Raw genomic sequence first — 17,254 nt, forward strand, 5'->3', positions numbered from 1 at the left:
ATTGTACTATGGCACTGAAAGGTATCATGGATAAGCAACGCCCCCCCAGGCTGTAATCTGAATATTGCATCTGTGACATCATAGCAGGCCAGACGGAAAATGTGCACATCTCTTCAGGCAAAATAGCGATTGAATATTTGTGCATGAGAATCTATCAGAGAATTGCATTGCTGCGTTTCTGGGCTCCTGCCATGAGTGCAAAAGATTTTGCAATGAGGTGAGCTTAATGTGTGCAGTTCGGTAAGGGTGTAGAAAAGAGGGAAAAAGAGGTATTCTATCCTATTTGTTTGACTAGGCATGCTAGGATCTGGAACTAATGAGCAGCAGGTCTCTGCAGAGTATATAACACTTAGCACTCTAAACGGAAAGATTTTAGCCTCCCCTGTTTAAATCTCTCAAGCCTCAGCTTTAGTAGATATTAGGTGTTGTATGTGCATCAGAGCCAATAAAATTGTTTGTGAGAGCCCTGCATGTTTGGATTTAACTACATTGTTGAGCTGTAGCAGAAACATTCTCGCTCTGTAGTACATCAGAGACATTAGGAGATCAGCGTTTGAAATTGTAGTGATTATGATGGAGCCAACGGGACGTTTCCTTTTAAGTGGAGCTAATAGGATGTAGGTGTACAATTTGGATGGACCACTTGAGCTTTGTGTGTGTGTGTGTGTGTGTGTGTGTGTGTGTGTGTGTGTGTGTGTGTGTGTGTGTGCGCGCACAAGTGTTTGTGTGGATGCGTGTGCTGACGCCGCCATGTTTGCAGTCCACAGATGTCAGCGATCAGATCCTGAGAGTCGTGACCCGGTCCAGTCGCCTGGAGGAGCTGGTTCTGGAAAACGCTGGACTCAAAACGTGAGTGCAGTCCTGCCAGCCCCTTCCCATCACATAGAGCATACTGATGGCATTCTCTGGAGTCACACTGATGTGGCAATTTCAGGGATACCAGCAACACAATAACACTGATAACTTCTCAATCAATAAATTAGTTATTGATCAGTATCTGGAACAAATTTGATCCAGATTATTGGTAGCATGATTTTAACAGGATTTCAGCAGGATTTTACACACTTTAAGAAAATATGCTCAACCTTCATTAGTCAATGATGTCTTCATAACACAATCCTGCTGTCACCACCTGGCTTTTTCCTTTTTGCACCACTGCTAAGCTTCATTTGAGTTCTGCCATATTGCTTGGCAATTTCAACACTACCAGGAGGAGGAGTCTGTCAATAACCCTATCAACCTTATCTGGGACCTCCCAGATCAACAGATCAAAATTTCTGTTCTGTGTGGTTCTGATGTCATAACACAATGACAATCACAGCTAACAAACTCTGGCAGGTGAACCTTCTCTGGGAGAAAGGAACCTGTCATGGTGTCCTCTAAACCTATCTCTCTCAGCCATGGCCATGGGGCTTGATGAGTTAATAAGGATTGATCGCCTTGGTTTTTGAATACTCACCTGGATTTCATTCAATAAATAGTTTTTTTTCTTTTCCAGAGTTCACAGGGGTATTGGGAAGTGTAAGGAAATTGATTTGTTCTTATTAAATGATACAAGTAAAAGTTTTTCTACAAATTATTTGTATTGAAGCTTTTTCAACAAAATGGTGGTACACAAAGGCATTAAAATTATTGACTGAATAATTAGTTGTAACAGGGCCTTAATGCAGACAATTGGCCTGATTTTTTTTTCATTGGGCAGATGCTAAAAACTCAACTGTATCTTTATGTTAACACAATTTCACCCAACAGAATATTTCTTTCACAAAAAATTTATTGGAGATTAAATGGCACGTCAAGTCCAGATTGGTGTACAAGACATTGCTCAATAGGACCTAATTAGCTGGAAGCTCGGCTGGAAATGAAACCAGCACACACTGACGTTTCCTGGGACCAGGCTTGGGGAAAAGTGTTCTGTACCGGTGGTTCTCAACCGGTGTGCCGTGAGGCAAAGTGAAGTGTGCCGTGGTATTTTGAGGAACCCAATGCGTTTTTTTATAGGTGTGTGTGTGTGTGTGTGTGTGTGTGTGTGTGTGTGTGTGTGTGTGTGTGTGTGTGTGGGCGCATTTATACTCTGTGAAAAGACTGATGTTTTATATTGTGCTATTAACCCTTTCGCACATAACTTATTTTTATGGAGGACCCCTTGTCCTCCATGTTTTAGGTCTCTCCCTGCTCCAACACAGCTGATTCAAATGATCAACTCGTTATGAACTCCTGAATCTGCTTAATAACAAACTGATCATTTAAATCAGCTGTGTTGGAGCAGGGAGAGATCTAAAACGTGCAGGACAAGGGGTCCTCCAGGAGAGGTTTGAGAAACGCTGTTCTAATCGCACCGGTTTTAGCATACGCGCTAAAAGGCAAATCACACTGGTGTAACCGTACATGCGAAAGGATTAATGGAGTAATGTTTTGTATTATTCTATTTATTTTATTTTAGTATGTTGCTGGTCATGATGCCGCACTATGTCGGACAAGTTCTTGCTCCAATGCACTTCAATGCATTTTTAATAAATTATACGATGTCTGATTTAATTATCTGTTTGATAATTATTTGACAGTCTGCTGTAGTGCAATATGGGTCAGATCTCACCAATGACATTACAACCTATCATAATGTGTGTGACATTCTTCATAATCAATAACCAACTTTAACCTGGTGTGCCTTGACGTTCTGGTTTGACCTTTTATGTGCCTTAGCCCCAAAAAGGTTGAAAACCTCTGGTCTATACTGCCATATTTAGCAACATAATCTGTAGTTAACACAGCAAGGTATAATCTGATGTGGTTCCACAACATGTCTTATTTTTATGATTACTGTATTTATATGTACTATAATAAAAGGAAAGCAAGCAACATGAGTCTGAAAAAGTGAGCATGCTTTTTGGAAAGCTTGCACAAATAAGATGGAGGCCCAGCATGAAAGATTCTCTGGTGTGCTGCACTAGAACGGAGCAGCAGAGCACATGCCCTGGGTTTTTAATGTGTCTGTTCTTGTCTCCTTTAAATGGCAGCGATTTTGCACAGAAGCTCACCAACGCCCTCACCCATAACCCAGCCTCAGGACTTCACACCATCAACCTTGCCAACAACCCGCTCGAAGACAGAGGTAGATGAGAACACACCGTAGGCCCCGTTCCAGTCTTATCACAATGCGCTTTATCCTCTTTATAAATTATAATGCTGTGGGTGGTAGTGTGGTTTATTGGTAAAGAGAAGGCCTTGTGACTCAGAGGTTGCTGGTTCGATTCCCATGTGGGCCACAGCCTCAGTGAAATACCCCGCTGTGTGACTGGATGATGTGCACACTGTGTGAGTCCCTCTGGATAGAAGCACCTGCTGTGAAAATAATATAATGTGATTTTCTCGTTACTTGTATATCACCTGTTCATTAACTGAAATGACAGCCAAACCAGAGTAACACTGTGGCTGGAACACTGACTTAAATAAAACACCAATCAAAGCACAGAGCGCATTGCGGTTAGATTGAGTGGACCAACGTTACAGAGAGGAAAAGAGCTGTCTATAGCCATTTCACGTATGAATCAGGTCAGCACATTGTCCGGAGTTGTCCTTTCACACATGTAGCACACAACAGGAGATTGTGCGTGTCAGACGTGTTCTCACCTATTGAAAATATTCCATTTGGTTTAGGTGAGGGGTGGCGCCTGGGTAGAGCGTGCAGGAGGCAGGACATGACGCAAAAAGTGTGCTGCAGGAATCGCAGTGGCTGTATTCGAAACCGCCCACTGCATACTGTGTACTGCGTCCTACACAAGTATATACTGTATACTGCATGCTATTTTTCAGTGTACTACCCAGTGTGCAACCATTAATGATTACATTTGTAGTATGTTACATTGTCGCATGAAATCATTGCGAGTTTAGAAACGTCCAGATTTCTTCATGGTATTTTCCAGTTAGATGCCACTTGCATTCTCACGAGTGAAAAATATTGACGAGTTCACGAAAAGTATTCGCTAGTTGAAGTATTTTCAGGTTTTTTCTTTTCAATGTCTTACCTTTCGGTGGTACGGGCACATAATGTGGCACGGAGGAGAAGGCGAACATAGCTATTGTACTTTTGGGTAGCCTATAAAAAATATCACACATAGCCATCCAAATTGTGCTACCGGTACACATAATTTATTATTTATTATACATTTATCACAACAGGAAGGTAAGTTTTTGTTGTCCGCTATGTAATGTTAGGTCACCAGTTCACCTATCTCACTGTACCTATCACTATTACTTAGCTACAGCATAGCTAGCTACTAACCAGATAATAAACTACTAACCAACGTTATTAATCATCGTAAGAGACAAGTTTTGGCAGTATAGCTATAGCTAACTATCTCTTTAACGATCATTGGACTCAAAATAGCATGTATTTGGATGTATCCGCAATATGAACGAAAGAGTGGAAAGAAATATACAGGCAAGCAGAAAAGCGTACGAAGCAGATGTTTGTATTCTTCCAGTTTCGCGCCAGTCACATGATAGAAAGTTAGAAACGTCATCAACACGTCCACTCTCTTGCTTTGAATTCTCCAGAAAATGACCTGCTCTATTCACACATGGACTCAATCCAACATTAGATAGACTTTGTACTAGGGAGCTGGCAGAGTGAAGTCCATCTCATGTCCAGTCCGACTGATGCAGAGATTTGCGTTCTCACAAACAGCTCCTCCTCTAGCAATGGCTAGATAAGTTCCGCCTTTCAGTGTATATCTGAAAGGGGCTTGTGTAAGCCTTCTCTTTAGGAGGAAAAGATACACCCAGCTACTGTTTCCTTGCGGTCATTTCTCTGGAGTGTCAGTTTCAATGTATAAAAGTGTCAGATTAGTCAGCATCCATTGGAATGGTGTTAGTCATTTTGTTGCCCATTGTTTTGATGTTCTATTATCTTCCACTGATAGAGGAATTCTTCAGTCCATTGCACCACATTGTCTGGTGGAGCTGATGTGAGGGGAATTCCTATTCTAATTAAGCACATTTACAGGCGACTAATGATTATTTGGGGCAGAAACGCCTGTCTGTCAGTAGCTCTACCTTTGAAAGCTTCTGAACCTCTGCTTCCTTTTGGAATCCCTTTTTGGGATTGTTATAAAAAAATAGAGTCTTACTAAAAGAAGCCCAATCATCTTGTAGATGTTAAATATTTCAGTGTGCCAAGGGCCTAAATTTTCCAGGTCACATGAATAAAACATGCCCCGGTATCCTGTGACTTTCAGGTTGCAGTTAGATTTGTACTCATTCAAAATGGAGCCGAAGTCATTTGAGTCACAGTTGCCCTCACACTTGACAGCTGCCAGCAGGAAATTCAGTTTATGTGCCTTTGAGTCGGGCACATTTGGTCATACCTGTGCAGAACCCTTTTATATAAGCATTTGGTGCGGGGCTTCTCACCTGAAGTAGTTATTGTAAATGGATGGTCATTAATTGCAGCAGGTTCGTTTGAGGGGAAGAAATACAGAGGGTGCAAGAGCCCCATTGAGGAGAAGAGGTAATATGTGTCCATCACATCAGTCCATCAGCGTGATATCAGCGGGATCCCCAGTCCCTGCTCATTGTCCCACATAGCCAAAATGAACTCTGGGTGAAGGATTGGTATAAATCAAGATTGCTGAGGTTTCACAGCCTGTGATTCAGTCCAGTGATCAATGCTCCTTCTTTGTTTTTTCCACACAGGGGTTGCCTGTCTGAGCGCTGCTTTTGCCAAACTCCGGAAAGGGCTCAAGCATTTGAACTTTTCAAAAACCTCATTATCTCCCAAAGGTAAGCAATAACCAAGCAGTTCTCACAGGATCGGCTACACATGTTGCATTCAGCAGTTTAATGCAAGTGTCTTTTTATTGGATCTGATTTACGTTGTTGCAGACTAGTCACTGGGACTCATGAACTCGAAGAAAGGGTGGTACTGTTATGCTTAATCTCACTGATTTTAAGTTTTTTAGTTCATTCATGAAGTCTCAGTCTCCCATTAATGTTACAAACTTGACACTGTCCCTTATACTGTTAATGGTCACTACTAAAATTACATCTGGATGAGTGTCTGCTGGATGTCAAATATGTGAATTTGACATTAATATACTCACAGCTTGTATGTTGCTCTGGATAAGAGCTTCCAGCTAAGTGACACACTGTAGATGTACTAAAATGTTTTGTTCTGTGGTATATGTGTGGTAAATCTGTGCCACATGAATAAGAGCAATGTAAAATGGGCATAGAAATTATCAATTAATCAGTCAATCAAATTTGTTATACCCCATGTTTGCAGTAAAGATGGTCATAAGTGCTGTGCATCCAGCATAGTGCACACATAAGGCATCAGTTCATCTCAACAGTTCATCAGCATAGTTCAAATTATACAATGTATTGCTCGTAAGTGTTAAACAGAAAATAGCAATGCAGAATGAGAGGATTGCATGATTCATCCCATTTCACAGTCCAGGTTAAATGCATTTACATTACGTTATTATCATTTGGCAGATGCTTTTATCCAGAGTGACTTACACAGGGCAGCTAATAAAGCAACATGAAAAGTTGCCTAGATTGACGTGTAAGTGCAAAACAATATATACAACTTAAGGACTCTATCATTCCAAATATAATGCTAACACGTACACACATGCAAGTGCAACACATGTACAGTCTTGATCTGGGTAATAAGGGTGCTAATTGATAGCACTTTTACACCTTGTTACTATGCTGTAAATGTGTTCATCTGATTCTCTCAAAGGGACAGATCATTCACAATGTGTTTTACCCACAGCTGTCGGAAGAATTTTTCTTTAAACTGAAATTCTTACCAGTTGAAAATAATCATAATCAGATTTTAACTCACTTTATTCTTTCACTAGAGAAAAATCTCAGTCTTATTTTTATTTTTTCTTACAAATAATTTGTTTCCAAAATAAATATAATCTTTAAATGAAGAAAAATAACATTTTAATGTGCACTGCTGTCCTGAGAAATATTACATAGAAATATTATATAAATACATAAGTATTTATTTTTTATCCATGGGATGCACAGATATCTATGCATAGAAAAATATTGCCCAGAAATATGAATTGGACCTTCTGGGCTTGCTGCTCATTGGTCGTCAGTAATTCATTTCATCCCATCAGTGCCAAGAATGTCTTCAGAGGCTTTTGCCTCAAACCCATGAGTCAATGCAGAGGGGAAAGGCTACGTCTTGGGTGCAGTCTGGCAGGAAGAGAGTTGGCCCTCTGGATCTGGATCCACAGATCATCCCTTTGCCTATATAAGCTGTTTGCTTTTAATGACCTTTAATGAATTGATGGCCATAAATTTGTTTGGTTAGACTCAGGTTTCAGTGTAACAGAATGCACATTAATGACTGGCATTCATCTCCCCATTGATTTGGTTTCAGAAAGCAGGCCGGTTTTTTCAGTGTGCTGACAGGCTTACGGGCTTTTCAATTTGCCTCTGGGTCATTACTCAGCCCCTGTAAAGACCTTGTTGTCCATGGTGTGTGTGTATGTGTGTGTGCATGTGCGTGTTTGCCTGTATTTGTATATATATTGTCTTATTCATTAATCAGGACAGAAAATAGATATATTGATTGGTTATTGGTTGGTATTGGTTATTGCTTGATTGAGTGATTGAATTCGGTGTTGTATGACATGGTGGCTTTTTTAGTTAATTTAATATATGTCATTTAATATGATATTTGACATTTGACTGCCAGATGACTGTTTTTTACAGTGTTATTTTTTCATGTGTATTATTACAAAGCCCCCTATGCATTCATAATAATGCATTTTATTTATACAGCATTTATCTGACACTAACGGACACTTCACATAAATAACAGCTCCGATACACTGATGTGCCATACATAAAACAAAAGCATGTCGGTTAAGAAGTAAAACAATATCCAATAAAAACAATAGTAATAAAATGATTAGTAGTAAATTAAAACAGAAAGGTGAAAGATGGCAAATGTTTGTGCGGGCTTGGATGATATCATCAGAATTCTTAACAAAAATGGGAATGTATGCCTTCTCCTTTTTGACAACCACAAACAATTCTTTTCCCGGGGGAGAAATCAATAAAGTGAATTATATCTTTTTGTGTCAGGTGAAGGTGCTCATTTGCTCTGAGCGAGACCTGCCACGCTGGTTAAAACGCCCTGCGCGTCCAACAGTGGCTCTCCAAACACCGCCGTCTGAGATCTGTCTGAAAAAGAATCCACCCGCAAGGAGAGCTGTCATCGCAAAACATGAAAAAAAAAAGAAAAAAAAGAAAGCTCTCCATCTTGACTCCAGCTTTTTCTGACAGCTGACATCCCGGCATGAACATCACAGCTGACAGGCGTGGCATCTACTGCCAAATCAGGAGTTTCTAAAGGTCACGGTTCAGCCTGGTTTGCCTGGAGTAATCCTGGCGGTCCTGGCGTGGTGATCGGGGTCGCCCTGAGCAACCTGATCTTCACTGCTTGCATTGTGCTGAGTCAATCACTTGCGTGTTCACCCTGATGGGGTGTCTAATCTGTGTGCTCCTCCAGTATACCTGAGGACCACTGTGTGGAGAAGCTGGCCAATACTTCTCACAATAAAAAAAAAGCAAATGGAGCAAAACTTACACAACTTATTTTTAAAATTTACAAGAAAAGGAAACCAGCCTGAACACACAGCCACGAGCCTCTGCTTAGGCAGGTGTGTCTCATTAACCACTGGCTGGTTTTGTTCAATTAAACACCTGCACACAATTAAACAATGACAATTGACAATTGAACAATTAACTTGCTTAGATTCCTTTGATGTGAAATGAACTCAATTATTGACAAAGCGGAAAAATTTAAATGCAAGATCCTTAAACATTTAAACAATTAATATTCTTCGGGGACTGGTGAAATTTTTCCTTTATAACCACAATGGAAATTAGTATTGCGACTTAATCATAGCCTCAATTTGTTTTTATATGCAGTGTATCCACCATATGGGAATAACATGTCTGTATTTTGAATATATTCGAATAAATTCAATCAATCGATCAATTCTCTGTGCATGTAGTCACCTGAAGGCAGGCCACATATAAAGCTACCCTCTTAAATGTGTCCAGGCATTTGATAGAGCTGTCAAAACATGCTTGAAGTAGGTAAATCCACTCACTCTTGCAGCTAAGAATTCTTAGAGTATTTGAAGGTGTTATCTAGACAAACAGAACCTATAACCGTTGAGTGTCAGTGTTTGGACAAAAGGAGAAACTGCCTCATGAAAAAGAATAGATTTATGCCTAGATCAGATTGCATTTCATCGAATATGCCACATTCCTAGCTTCAGGTCAATGCTTGGTGGATTCTTAACCAGGCTGAGGAAAAGTCATCTCTTTGAGCAAATATCACCAGCAGCAGGTGGCCTACTGCTGACACCAGTGAAGCTGCTTGTGCTGCTGCCGTAGTGAGTCACAAAATACCCTTAGCCCTGAGCTGATCTCATTTGTAATTGTCTGGTGTGGTTGATGTCAACAGCCGCAGGACAATTAGCTGGTCAGGAGCAGCAATTCAAGTCAAGGGGTGGCTGTTACCTGCTCATGCGGAGCAGGCAGCCATAATTGCCTTATTTCTCTGTATATGTGTGTTGGTGCCTGTAGGTCTCTGAGATAGCTAGTGCCACATCACTAATGAGAGCCTTTGCCGTGGAGGCCCTGCATAAGTTGTGTAGAGGTTGGAATGCTGAGGTTGACAGCCTTGTCTACTGTTGACCCAGGGGTGCCTACCGCCAACTGCTGTACTCCCCCAGCACCCCTCCCTGTACCCCCAACACCTCCCCCGCAAGATCATCTTTATGGGTAAAGTATCCCTGGAGTGGGAGGAACAGCACACATGGGTCACTGAGTGATGGTGATTGTGAGTTCAGTGAGGCTGTATTATGCTGTGTTAGAGACCTCAGTTTTTGGATGTCGCTGTTTTTCTTTACCTTTAACTTCTCAGCCATTTGTGTCATTTGTTTTCAGTTTTCAATTTTTCCTGAGTCTAGACAGCTGCTGGTGTCAGTAACATGTGTCAGTAAAGGATCTCAAGTGGCTCAGTCAGCTGAGCCCTGTGTTTTTTCTGTCCTATCGCTCATCAGTGACCCCCCCGGTCAGTTGGGCACCTGCAGTTAGCTTGTATAAAGCTGCATATGAGGCATCTTCTTCAGATTCAAGTCTATGAAAGCTTACCATGGGGACTGCAGTGTGCAGAAAAGTGGTGGTAACATCATGTGTTTTGGAGGAGAGCATGTGTTTGTTTGTGCCCTCTCAGATTGTCAGTGGGGGTTGCAGTGATGGATGGCATTCATGACTTAACTGAGCATTCCAAATGAGAGATAAGAAAATGAGATGAAAGCATTAGCCATTCCGAATTTTGAAAATAAATTTAAATATAGGTGTCTACAAATGAGAATTACTAAAATTGTGGGCAACTGTCTGAACACGCCCTCCTGTTGACATCACGTCCTCTAAAAACCACTTCCGCTTCCTGTTGTTCCAGGGGTGAACAGCCTTGCTCAGTCACTGTGTGCCAATCAGGCTATCGCCAGTACCCTCACGCACCTCGACCTCTCAGGGAACATTCTCCGAGGAGACGACCTCCCGGTATGTACCACTACACCAACAGTCTGATGAAGAAAAAAAAACAACACTAGTGATCTTAAGCAGGTGCAAATTTGAGAGAGTCAGGAAATATCCTCTTTATGCTTTATTTTCATGTCAATAGTCACCAATCCTGTAAAAAGTGAACCTCATCGTTGAGAATCAGCTCAGGTTTTTCTCAGACAGGAAGGCCAGTCTGTTGGACTGTTGGTCTCCTCAGAGAGAGAGGATCTCTGGCTGGCTCCCCGGGGCTGTGATTGTGCTAAACTCTTCAAGCGCAAGCAATGTAAAAGCAATGGGTGGATCACACACACACGACACAGACACGCATGCAGAGGCATACACATATGCCACACACACACACGCACCCACATAATAAACACACCCCCTCCCCAATGTCTGTATCAATAACAACACATCAATGGCCCACTCAGTCCAGGGCAGTATTGACGCCTGAGTCTCTGTGGGTCACTGTCCTGAGGAGATGGTGTATTGGAATGACTGTCACGCAGCACTGCAGCAAAGCCATTTCTCCCTGTATTCCTCACTGGGGGCATTGTATTGGTGACCTGTTTCCACACACCGCAATGGAGTAAATGCAGCCAGGTTGTGAAAGAGAGCTTTGCTTGGTTAAATCTTTTCAGTGGATTGGGGAGCTGCGTGCAGTGTGATCCAGCCATGGCCAAAGCGTTCATAGGCCCTATGTCTGTTCCCATGCGGTGTCAGTTATGGCCACATGACCTCACCGCATTTACATGCTGTCAATCACGTCCCCTAAGGGTCAGCATGACAAAGTCCCCGCTCAGGTGTGTCCACCACAATGCCTGACGGGTCTGTGTGGGGAAAGCTGCAGTTTTTACCTTTACTTTTGCCTTTGAGTTGGAAACAGCCCAACATGTCCATCATTCACACTGAGCTCACCATCCATGTTATGAGCTCCTGTTTTCACACCTCAAGCCATCTACTAGCTAGCACTGACCTGAAGAGCAGCATGTCTCTGACTGATGACTTAACAGTAACTTGCAGGAACTGGGCAAGTAGGGGGTGGAAAGCCATACTCTGACGTGGTCATGCGTTCGTCGTGCATCATGCTCATGCATCATACTCACTCCCTCTGAAACGTGTGCTTTCACAGAACCTTTACCAGTTCCTGGGGCAGCCCAACAGCCTGACAACCCTTGACCTGTCCAGCACAGACTGCTCCCTAGACCAGGTGAGTGGGTGGACAGACTGCCTATACCATCTACATCAGGGTTAAACAAGGATCACCTCATCAGCTCACTGAGGCAAGATCAGCAACTCTCCGGAGACATAAAACTACCTTTATTGGCTGGGCCCTGAGTTTTGCCAACTGTTGTGGTGATTTTATATGTACATTAACGTGTCATTTTTTTCTGAAATTTCCATCTTGAATGTGTTTTGCAAAATGTGAAGGGCTATGGTGAGATCATTTTTTTTTACCTATTTCCCAGTATGTCCCCAATGTGGCTATGAACATGTTGTCATGTTGGGCTTACAAAGGGACTGCAAAATTACTTTTAATAGGGCATTCAGCATAAAATGATTACTGCTGCTGCTGTTTCATACAAGGCTGATTCTTTCACTTATAATACAAAGCCATTCGTTTTTTATGTCAGGCCAATACGTTTCCTGCTTGGCAGTGTGTCACATGAGCTGTTTGTCTGCTGATTAAGCCTGAATGGAGGCCTCTGTCACAGTGAGGCAACTGCTGTTATGGATCATTTATCATAGTTTCGAGATTCACAAATGATTCAGGCTTCAGTAACGGATGGATTGAGTAGATAAATGGACTTGTGTCTCTCTTCCTTTTTTTAAGGTTTCCTGTCATGCTCAGATTTTCTTTGATTTGACAATAATGTTCCTATCCTAAAGATTTATCGATTGTCATGACGTGCAGCATGATACAAAATGTCATGATTATTATGGAGTAGTGGTTGACACAGTAATTGCTGAGGCCTCCAAATCGATACCTGTGATAATTAGTCATTGCAGTTCTTTTTATTTCCTTTTTTCTTTTTTCCAAATAAATGAAAATGAAAGTATGTTGTTTCAGTTATGACATATGACATACAACTGCTATGAAATATGAAACTATTGCTTTATTGTGATGAGTGAAACGGTTAATGACTGATTCAAAGTGTCACCTGTTCTTCATGATGAAATGTTGGTGCGCACTTGACCAACATTGACCCGTGTTTGTCTGCATTCCAGGTGTGTTCAGCGCTTCTGCGCGGATCCGTCCAGCACCTTTCTGTTCTCAATGTCTCAAAGAGCGTCTTTGCCCACAGGTGAGAGAAACCAGTGACATCCTCCCATGCTGTAAGGTGTCATTCAGTGACTGTGGCAGCTTTAATTCATTTTCTGTGGAATCAATTAATTTCATGTTACCTGCTCAGATTTCCACCAAAATTCAAGTTTTGACAGAGTGACATTTCGCACAAAACCAGCCTACAGTTGTTGCCCCTGGCTATGGTGAGTTTACACGCCAGAGTTAACTAATAGTCCTGGACTGATTTTGTTCTTGTGGGAGTGAAACTGAGGTATGTTGAGGTAGCCACCTCTCTGGTGGACTTGCTTAATTGCAGCAGATTTGAGATGCAGGCTTAGAACAAACTGCATTTTTCTGAATTGTAGTGAGTCTTTTCAGAGAGCCTGTGCCCCCAAGATGGCTTATCTGTATTCAGAGCAGTCACTCCTGCAGACGTAGACCTACGCCAACTCTCGTTCCCTCAGGGTTATTCAACTGGCATTCCTGTCTTTGCCCCAGTCATGGCTCTCACCTCTTTGGTATCCCAGACAGAGCTCCTCAAAGCTGGGAAATTCCTGTCAGCGTCCAAGCACTTGGGAGTCGGTCTGAAGAGCATTGATCTCTCTGTGCTTTAGCGAGGCATTGTCTTCCTCCTTTTATAACCTTACTGGATCTTGGGGATTCATATGTTATAGGTCTTTGTTTGCTCTTTGAAATCAAAGATAATGGAGATTAGCAGATGTCAGAAAAGAGCATGTATACAGATTAGCATTAAAATTGGATTGTAACTGCTATGATAACCTCACAAGCTATCATAAAGATTGTCTTGAAACTCCATAGTACATTCATGTTGGACATCTGGTCTCTCACCAGCCTAGCCATATGAGGCCTGACAAGCACGTCTGGTGACAGACACGCTGTAAACTGAGATAATGTATGCATGAAGGCCAACCAATCAAAAGCAGCGGGTGTTTCACCCGCTCATGCAGTGTGTTTCAATAGTTTATTACATGAGGAATTGGGTAAACAGCTTTGCTCCTTCCTGTGGTCTGTGCACACTTATCTTTGTTAACCATGTGGTTGTCACTGGACATGCATACTGAATGAGGCTCGCCAGACTAGCAGCACGTAGAAAGCCTAGTCTGTCACAAGCTTTGTTACAGTGCCTTGTTTAATTGCGGGTATAACAAGGTCACAGGCTTTTGAGAGACTTTATATCAACACTGGCAGTGAATTCATTTGGAGTTGTACATATTGTAAAAGGGTATCTTGAAAAGGTTATGAAGAAGACTCTCCAAGGTCTGGCCCACATTAAGTGCTCTGACTCCCACCAGAGCAACATGGGCTGAATCTAATTGAAAGACTTATCTAAATCCTCACACAAGATTTAAACAGTGAGGTGAGATCCAGGCCCCAGCCATGTGATTCTGCACTGAGCAGGGGTGTATTTGCAGCTACACAGACCTGCTCAGGTCAGATTCTGCCCAGATTCACATGCCTGCGAGGTCCTGGTCATTGGTTCTTGGTAACCAGGCCTGTCCCACAAAGATGGATGATGGGGATGATGATGATGATAGTTTGAGGATGTTCTTTTTTGTATGTTCCTCCAGGAAAGGGAAAGATGTCCCTCCCGCATTCAAGCATTTCTTCAGCACCACCATGGCACTGAGAAGCATCAACTTGTCGGGGACCAAGCTGCCCCCCGAGGCCTTGAAGTGAGGGGGCTTCCTTATTTTGTTTTTAATATGTGATCCATGTACCTTAGCAATTAAATACTTGACTAATGTAAAGATCACTTTTATATGCAGCAGCATGTTAAGGCCATAGTTCTTAGTTCTGTTTCTTGTGATGTGACCATTGACAATTGACCATGACAATATATGACATTTGATTTATGGTAAAGTTTTCTTTTGAGGTTCCTATGTAGAGGCTATGTAAAACCTTCATAGTTTTTCTATAAACATTCATAAAAGCTCATGCCAGCTTAGAGTGACTATGCAGTAGTAGTGTCACCTTTGATACACAAAGGATCACATGTATCAATGGTGTGTACGCACTAAAATCATGCTGAGCACTTTTCCACAAATAAAAGATATTTATGAAACGATACTTCCCGGGAAAACATGCGTACCTCTGCGCATGGTCTGAAGGTGGCATACGCATAAAATTGGTAATTTGCAGATTGGCGACACCAAGAGGAACTAACAATGATGCAAGTAAACGGGTCTTGTGTCAATCATTGATTAGTGTTATTGCGCCAGGTCCCGGCACCAGGATGAAGTGACTGTGAGGGGGCAAAGCTTTTTATATAGTAAAACAGTAGCTTATCATCCTGCTATGCCTATTTCTGCATTTTTTTTCCATCCTGCAGGTGGAAATATAGTGGTGTTTTGACTACATGCGAACAATTCCCTATCTTACCTTTTCCATGTGTTTGTGCGTCATGGCCATAATATGAAATAGGAATATTTGGGGCAGATTGCCAGGTCACCACCTAAAATTGGTCTGGTGGTAGGTTTAATGAAATTCATTAATTTAACCATGCAATAGCCTCTGAAAGGCTAAATAACAACAACACAAGACTACTGTTTCAAAATCAAATAATACATTTATTTCACAGCAGTGGTGGAGCCAGTATTAAAAGAGAGGCCAAAAACGAATAAGCGTACACAGGACCAGTGTGTTCGCACCCGGCGCCACGAAGGGGGAAGAGGGGGCTTTGCCCCCGGTTTAAGTTTTATGTACCCTATAGAAAGATAGCACAAACAACAAAAAATTTGGAAACGTTGGAATACTCATTGGAAACGACACAGGGAAGTGAAGTTTTGGTCAACAAGAGAGGGAGAGAGAGAGCGAGAGAGCTGCATGGCATGAGCAGAAAGACAGACAAAACGATCTGATTATCTTTGTTTTTTTTAACTTAATGACCCTGACACTGTTGGCTATTATTTTGTTGATTTTAGCAGTCATCTTTCAGTGGTTAGAATCATTCATAAATTCTGTTATTTTGCGTCTTTTATACCTATGTTCCGAGTGCTCTGATTCCCTAAATGGTGCGAGGACACTCAGGTTTAAAATCCGACCACTTCTTTTTCACCTCCTCCACCATACGCACCTCTGGTGAAACTGCATTCATAGCAGTCACCACTTGAGCCACTCCACATTTTTCCGTCGATTTGAAATGCCACTAGTCTGGCCTCCAAAAAGGACATTTTTCCTCCTCTCCACCTCATCAACCATCACCTCTATCTCCGTGTCCGAATAATTTATTTTCTTAAGTCCTGCCATTGATCCTCATCATCAATCTCTGCATTTCACTTAGATTTACCTGGGATCTTTAATATGCTCATTCGACGAATTAAAGGCATGTCTTGGTCCATATAAGAGCAATTGTGGGAGTGGACGTTAAACGCGTTCATGTGCGCATAATCTCACACAAATTTGATTTATGCTCAGATTTATGAAGAGAATTAGGCGTACGTGGTGTTTGATAACTCTGACGAAAAACCTCCATACACAAATCATGGGATTGTGTGTACACATGGTCCTACGGCAAGCTGTACACAAAGATTGATACATATGGCCCAAAGAGTGGCATGACACACGCTTTGAGAGTTTATACCAATTGGCATGAGTGTTTATGAATGTTTATTCAATGCCTGTGCTGCAGTGTGCTACAAAAGGTTTATGAGCACTTCATGTAGAACCCTCTATAGACAGAGAATAATTCAGGTTACACTTTTCCTCAGAGCGCTTTTACTTGGACTTGCCAGCAACCCCAACTTAAAGGAAGTCACTTTGGACCTCAGCTGCTGTGAGGTAAGACAGAACACCCTTAATATCACACTGATATTTCCTCTCTGTTGTGAAAGCTAGACAAAAATCTGAACTGTTTCTGAAACTGGGTGGCTGTCATTTTGGGGCCTAACAATGCATGACTGACTATACAATGTAAGATGAAGAGTGCTGAGTGATTATATCTGAAAATTTCCACTTTCTTGTGAGATTCATTGCCTGTCTTTGCTGTGAGAGCTAAAGGTGCTGAAAAGATGTAGCATTTTGTATTGAGATAACATTGCTGTAATGTCCTTCAGGAAATCCCTCAGTGAATCATCTATTTCTGTTGGCAGTTTCAACATAGAAGACTATTAGTTACACAGGGCCTGTGTCCCAGGCTTCCATCCATTTGAACAAGGATTTTTTTCTCACCTAATGTACTTGTAATGTACATGTATCTCAGTGCAAAAATGTCAATAAGGCTGGAATCAGATACAAGAAGGCAACATGTAAAATCTGAACACTTGACAGAATTTCATTTCATTGAGGCAACAAAGGAAATATATAAATGTTGACTGCACATTTGTACATTTTTAAATG

General features: G+C 41.8%; 1 protein-coding gene across 7 annotated transcripts in view; it reads left to right on the forward strand.

Moving 5' to 3' along the window:
- LOC118784638 (F-actin-uncapping protein LRRC16A-like) overlaps positions 1 to 17,254 on the forward strand; it is a 114,092-nt gene that overhangs the window by 54,195 nt on the left and 42,643 nt on the right. For all 7 annotated transcript variants that reach the window (XM_036538973.1, XM_036538974.1, XM_036538976.1 and 4 more), the window contains 8 exons: positions 761 to 849; positions 3,018 to 3,112; positions 5,695 to 5,781; positions 10,508 to 10,611; positions 11,744 to 11,821; positions 12,841 to 12,917; positions 14,488 to 14,592; positions 16,627 to 16,696. In XM_036538973.1, the coding sequence (XP_036394866.1) occupies positions 761 to 849; positions 3,018 to 3,112; positions 5,695 to 5,781; positions 10,508 to 10,611; positions 11,744 to 11,821; positions 12,841 to 12,917; positions 14,488 to 14,592; positions 16,627 to 16,696 (705 nt within the window). The remainder of the gene's footprint in view (positions 1 to 760; positions 850 to 3,017; positions 3,113 to 5,694; positions 5,782 to 10,507; positions 10,612 to 11,743; positions 11,822 to 12,840; positions 12,918 to 14,487; positions 14,593 to 16,626; positions 16,697 to 17,254) is intronic.

This window comes from Megalops cyprinoides, chromosome 10 (genome assembly GCF_013368585.1).
Source record: "Megalops cyprinoides isolate fMegCyp1 chromosome 10, fMegCyp1.pri, whole genome shotgun sequence".
Classification (NCBI taxonomy): Eukaryota; Metazoa; Chordata; class Actinopteri; order Elopiformes; family Megalopidae; genus Megalops; species Megalops cyprinoides.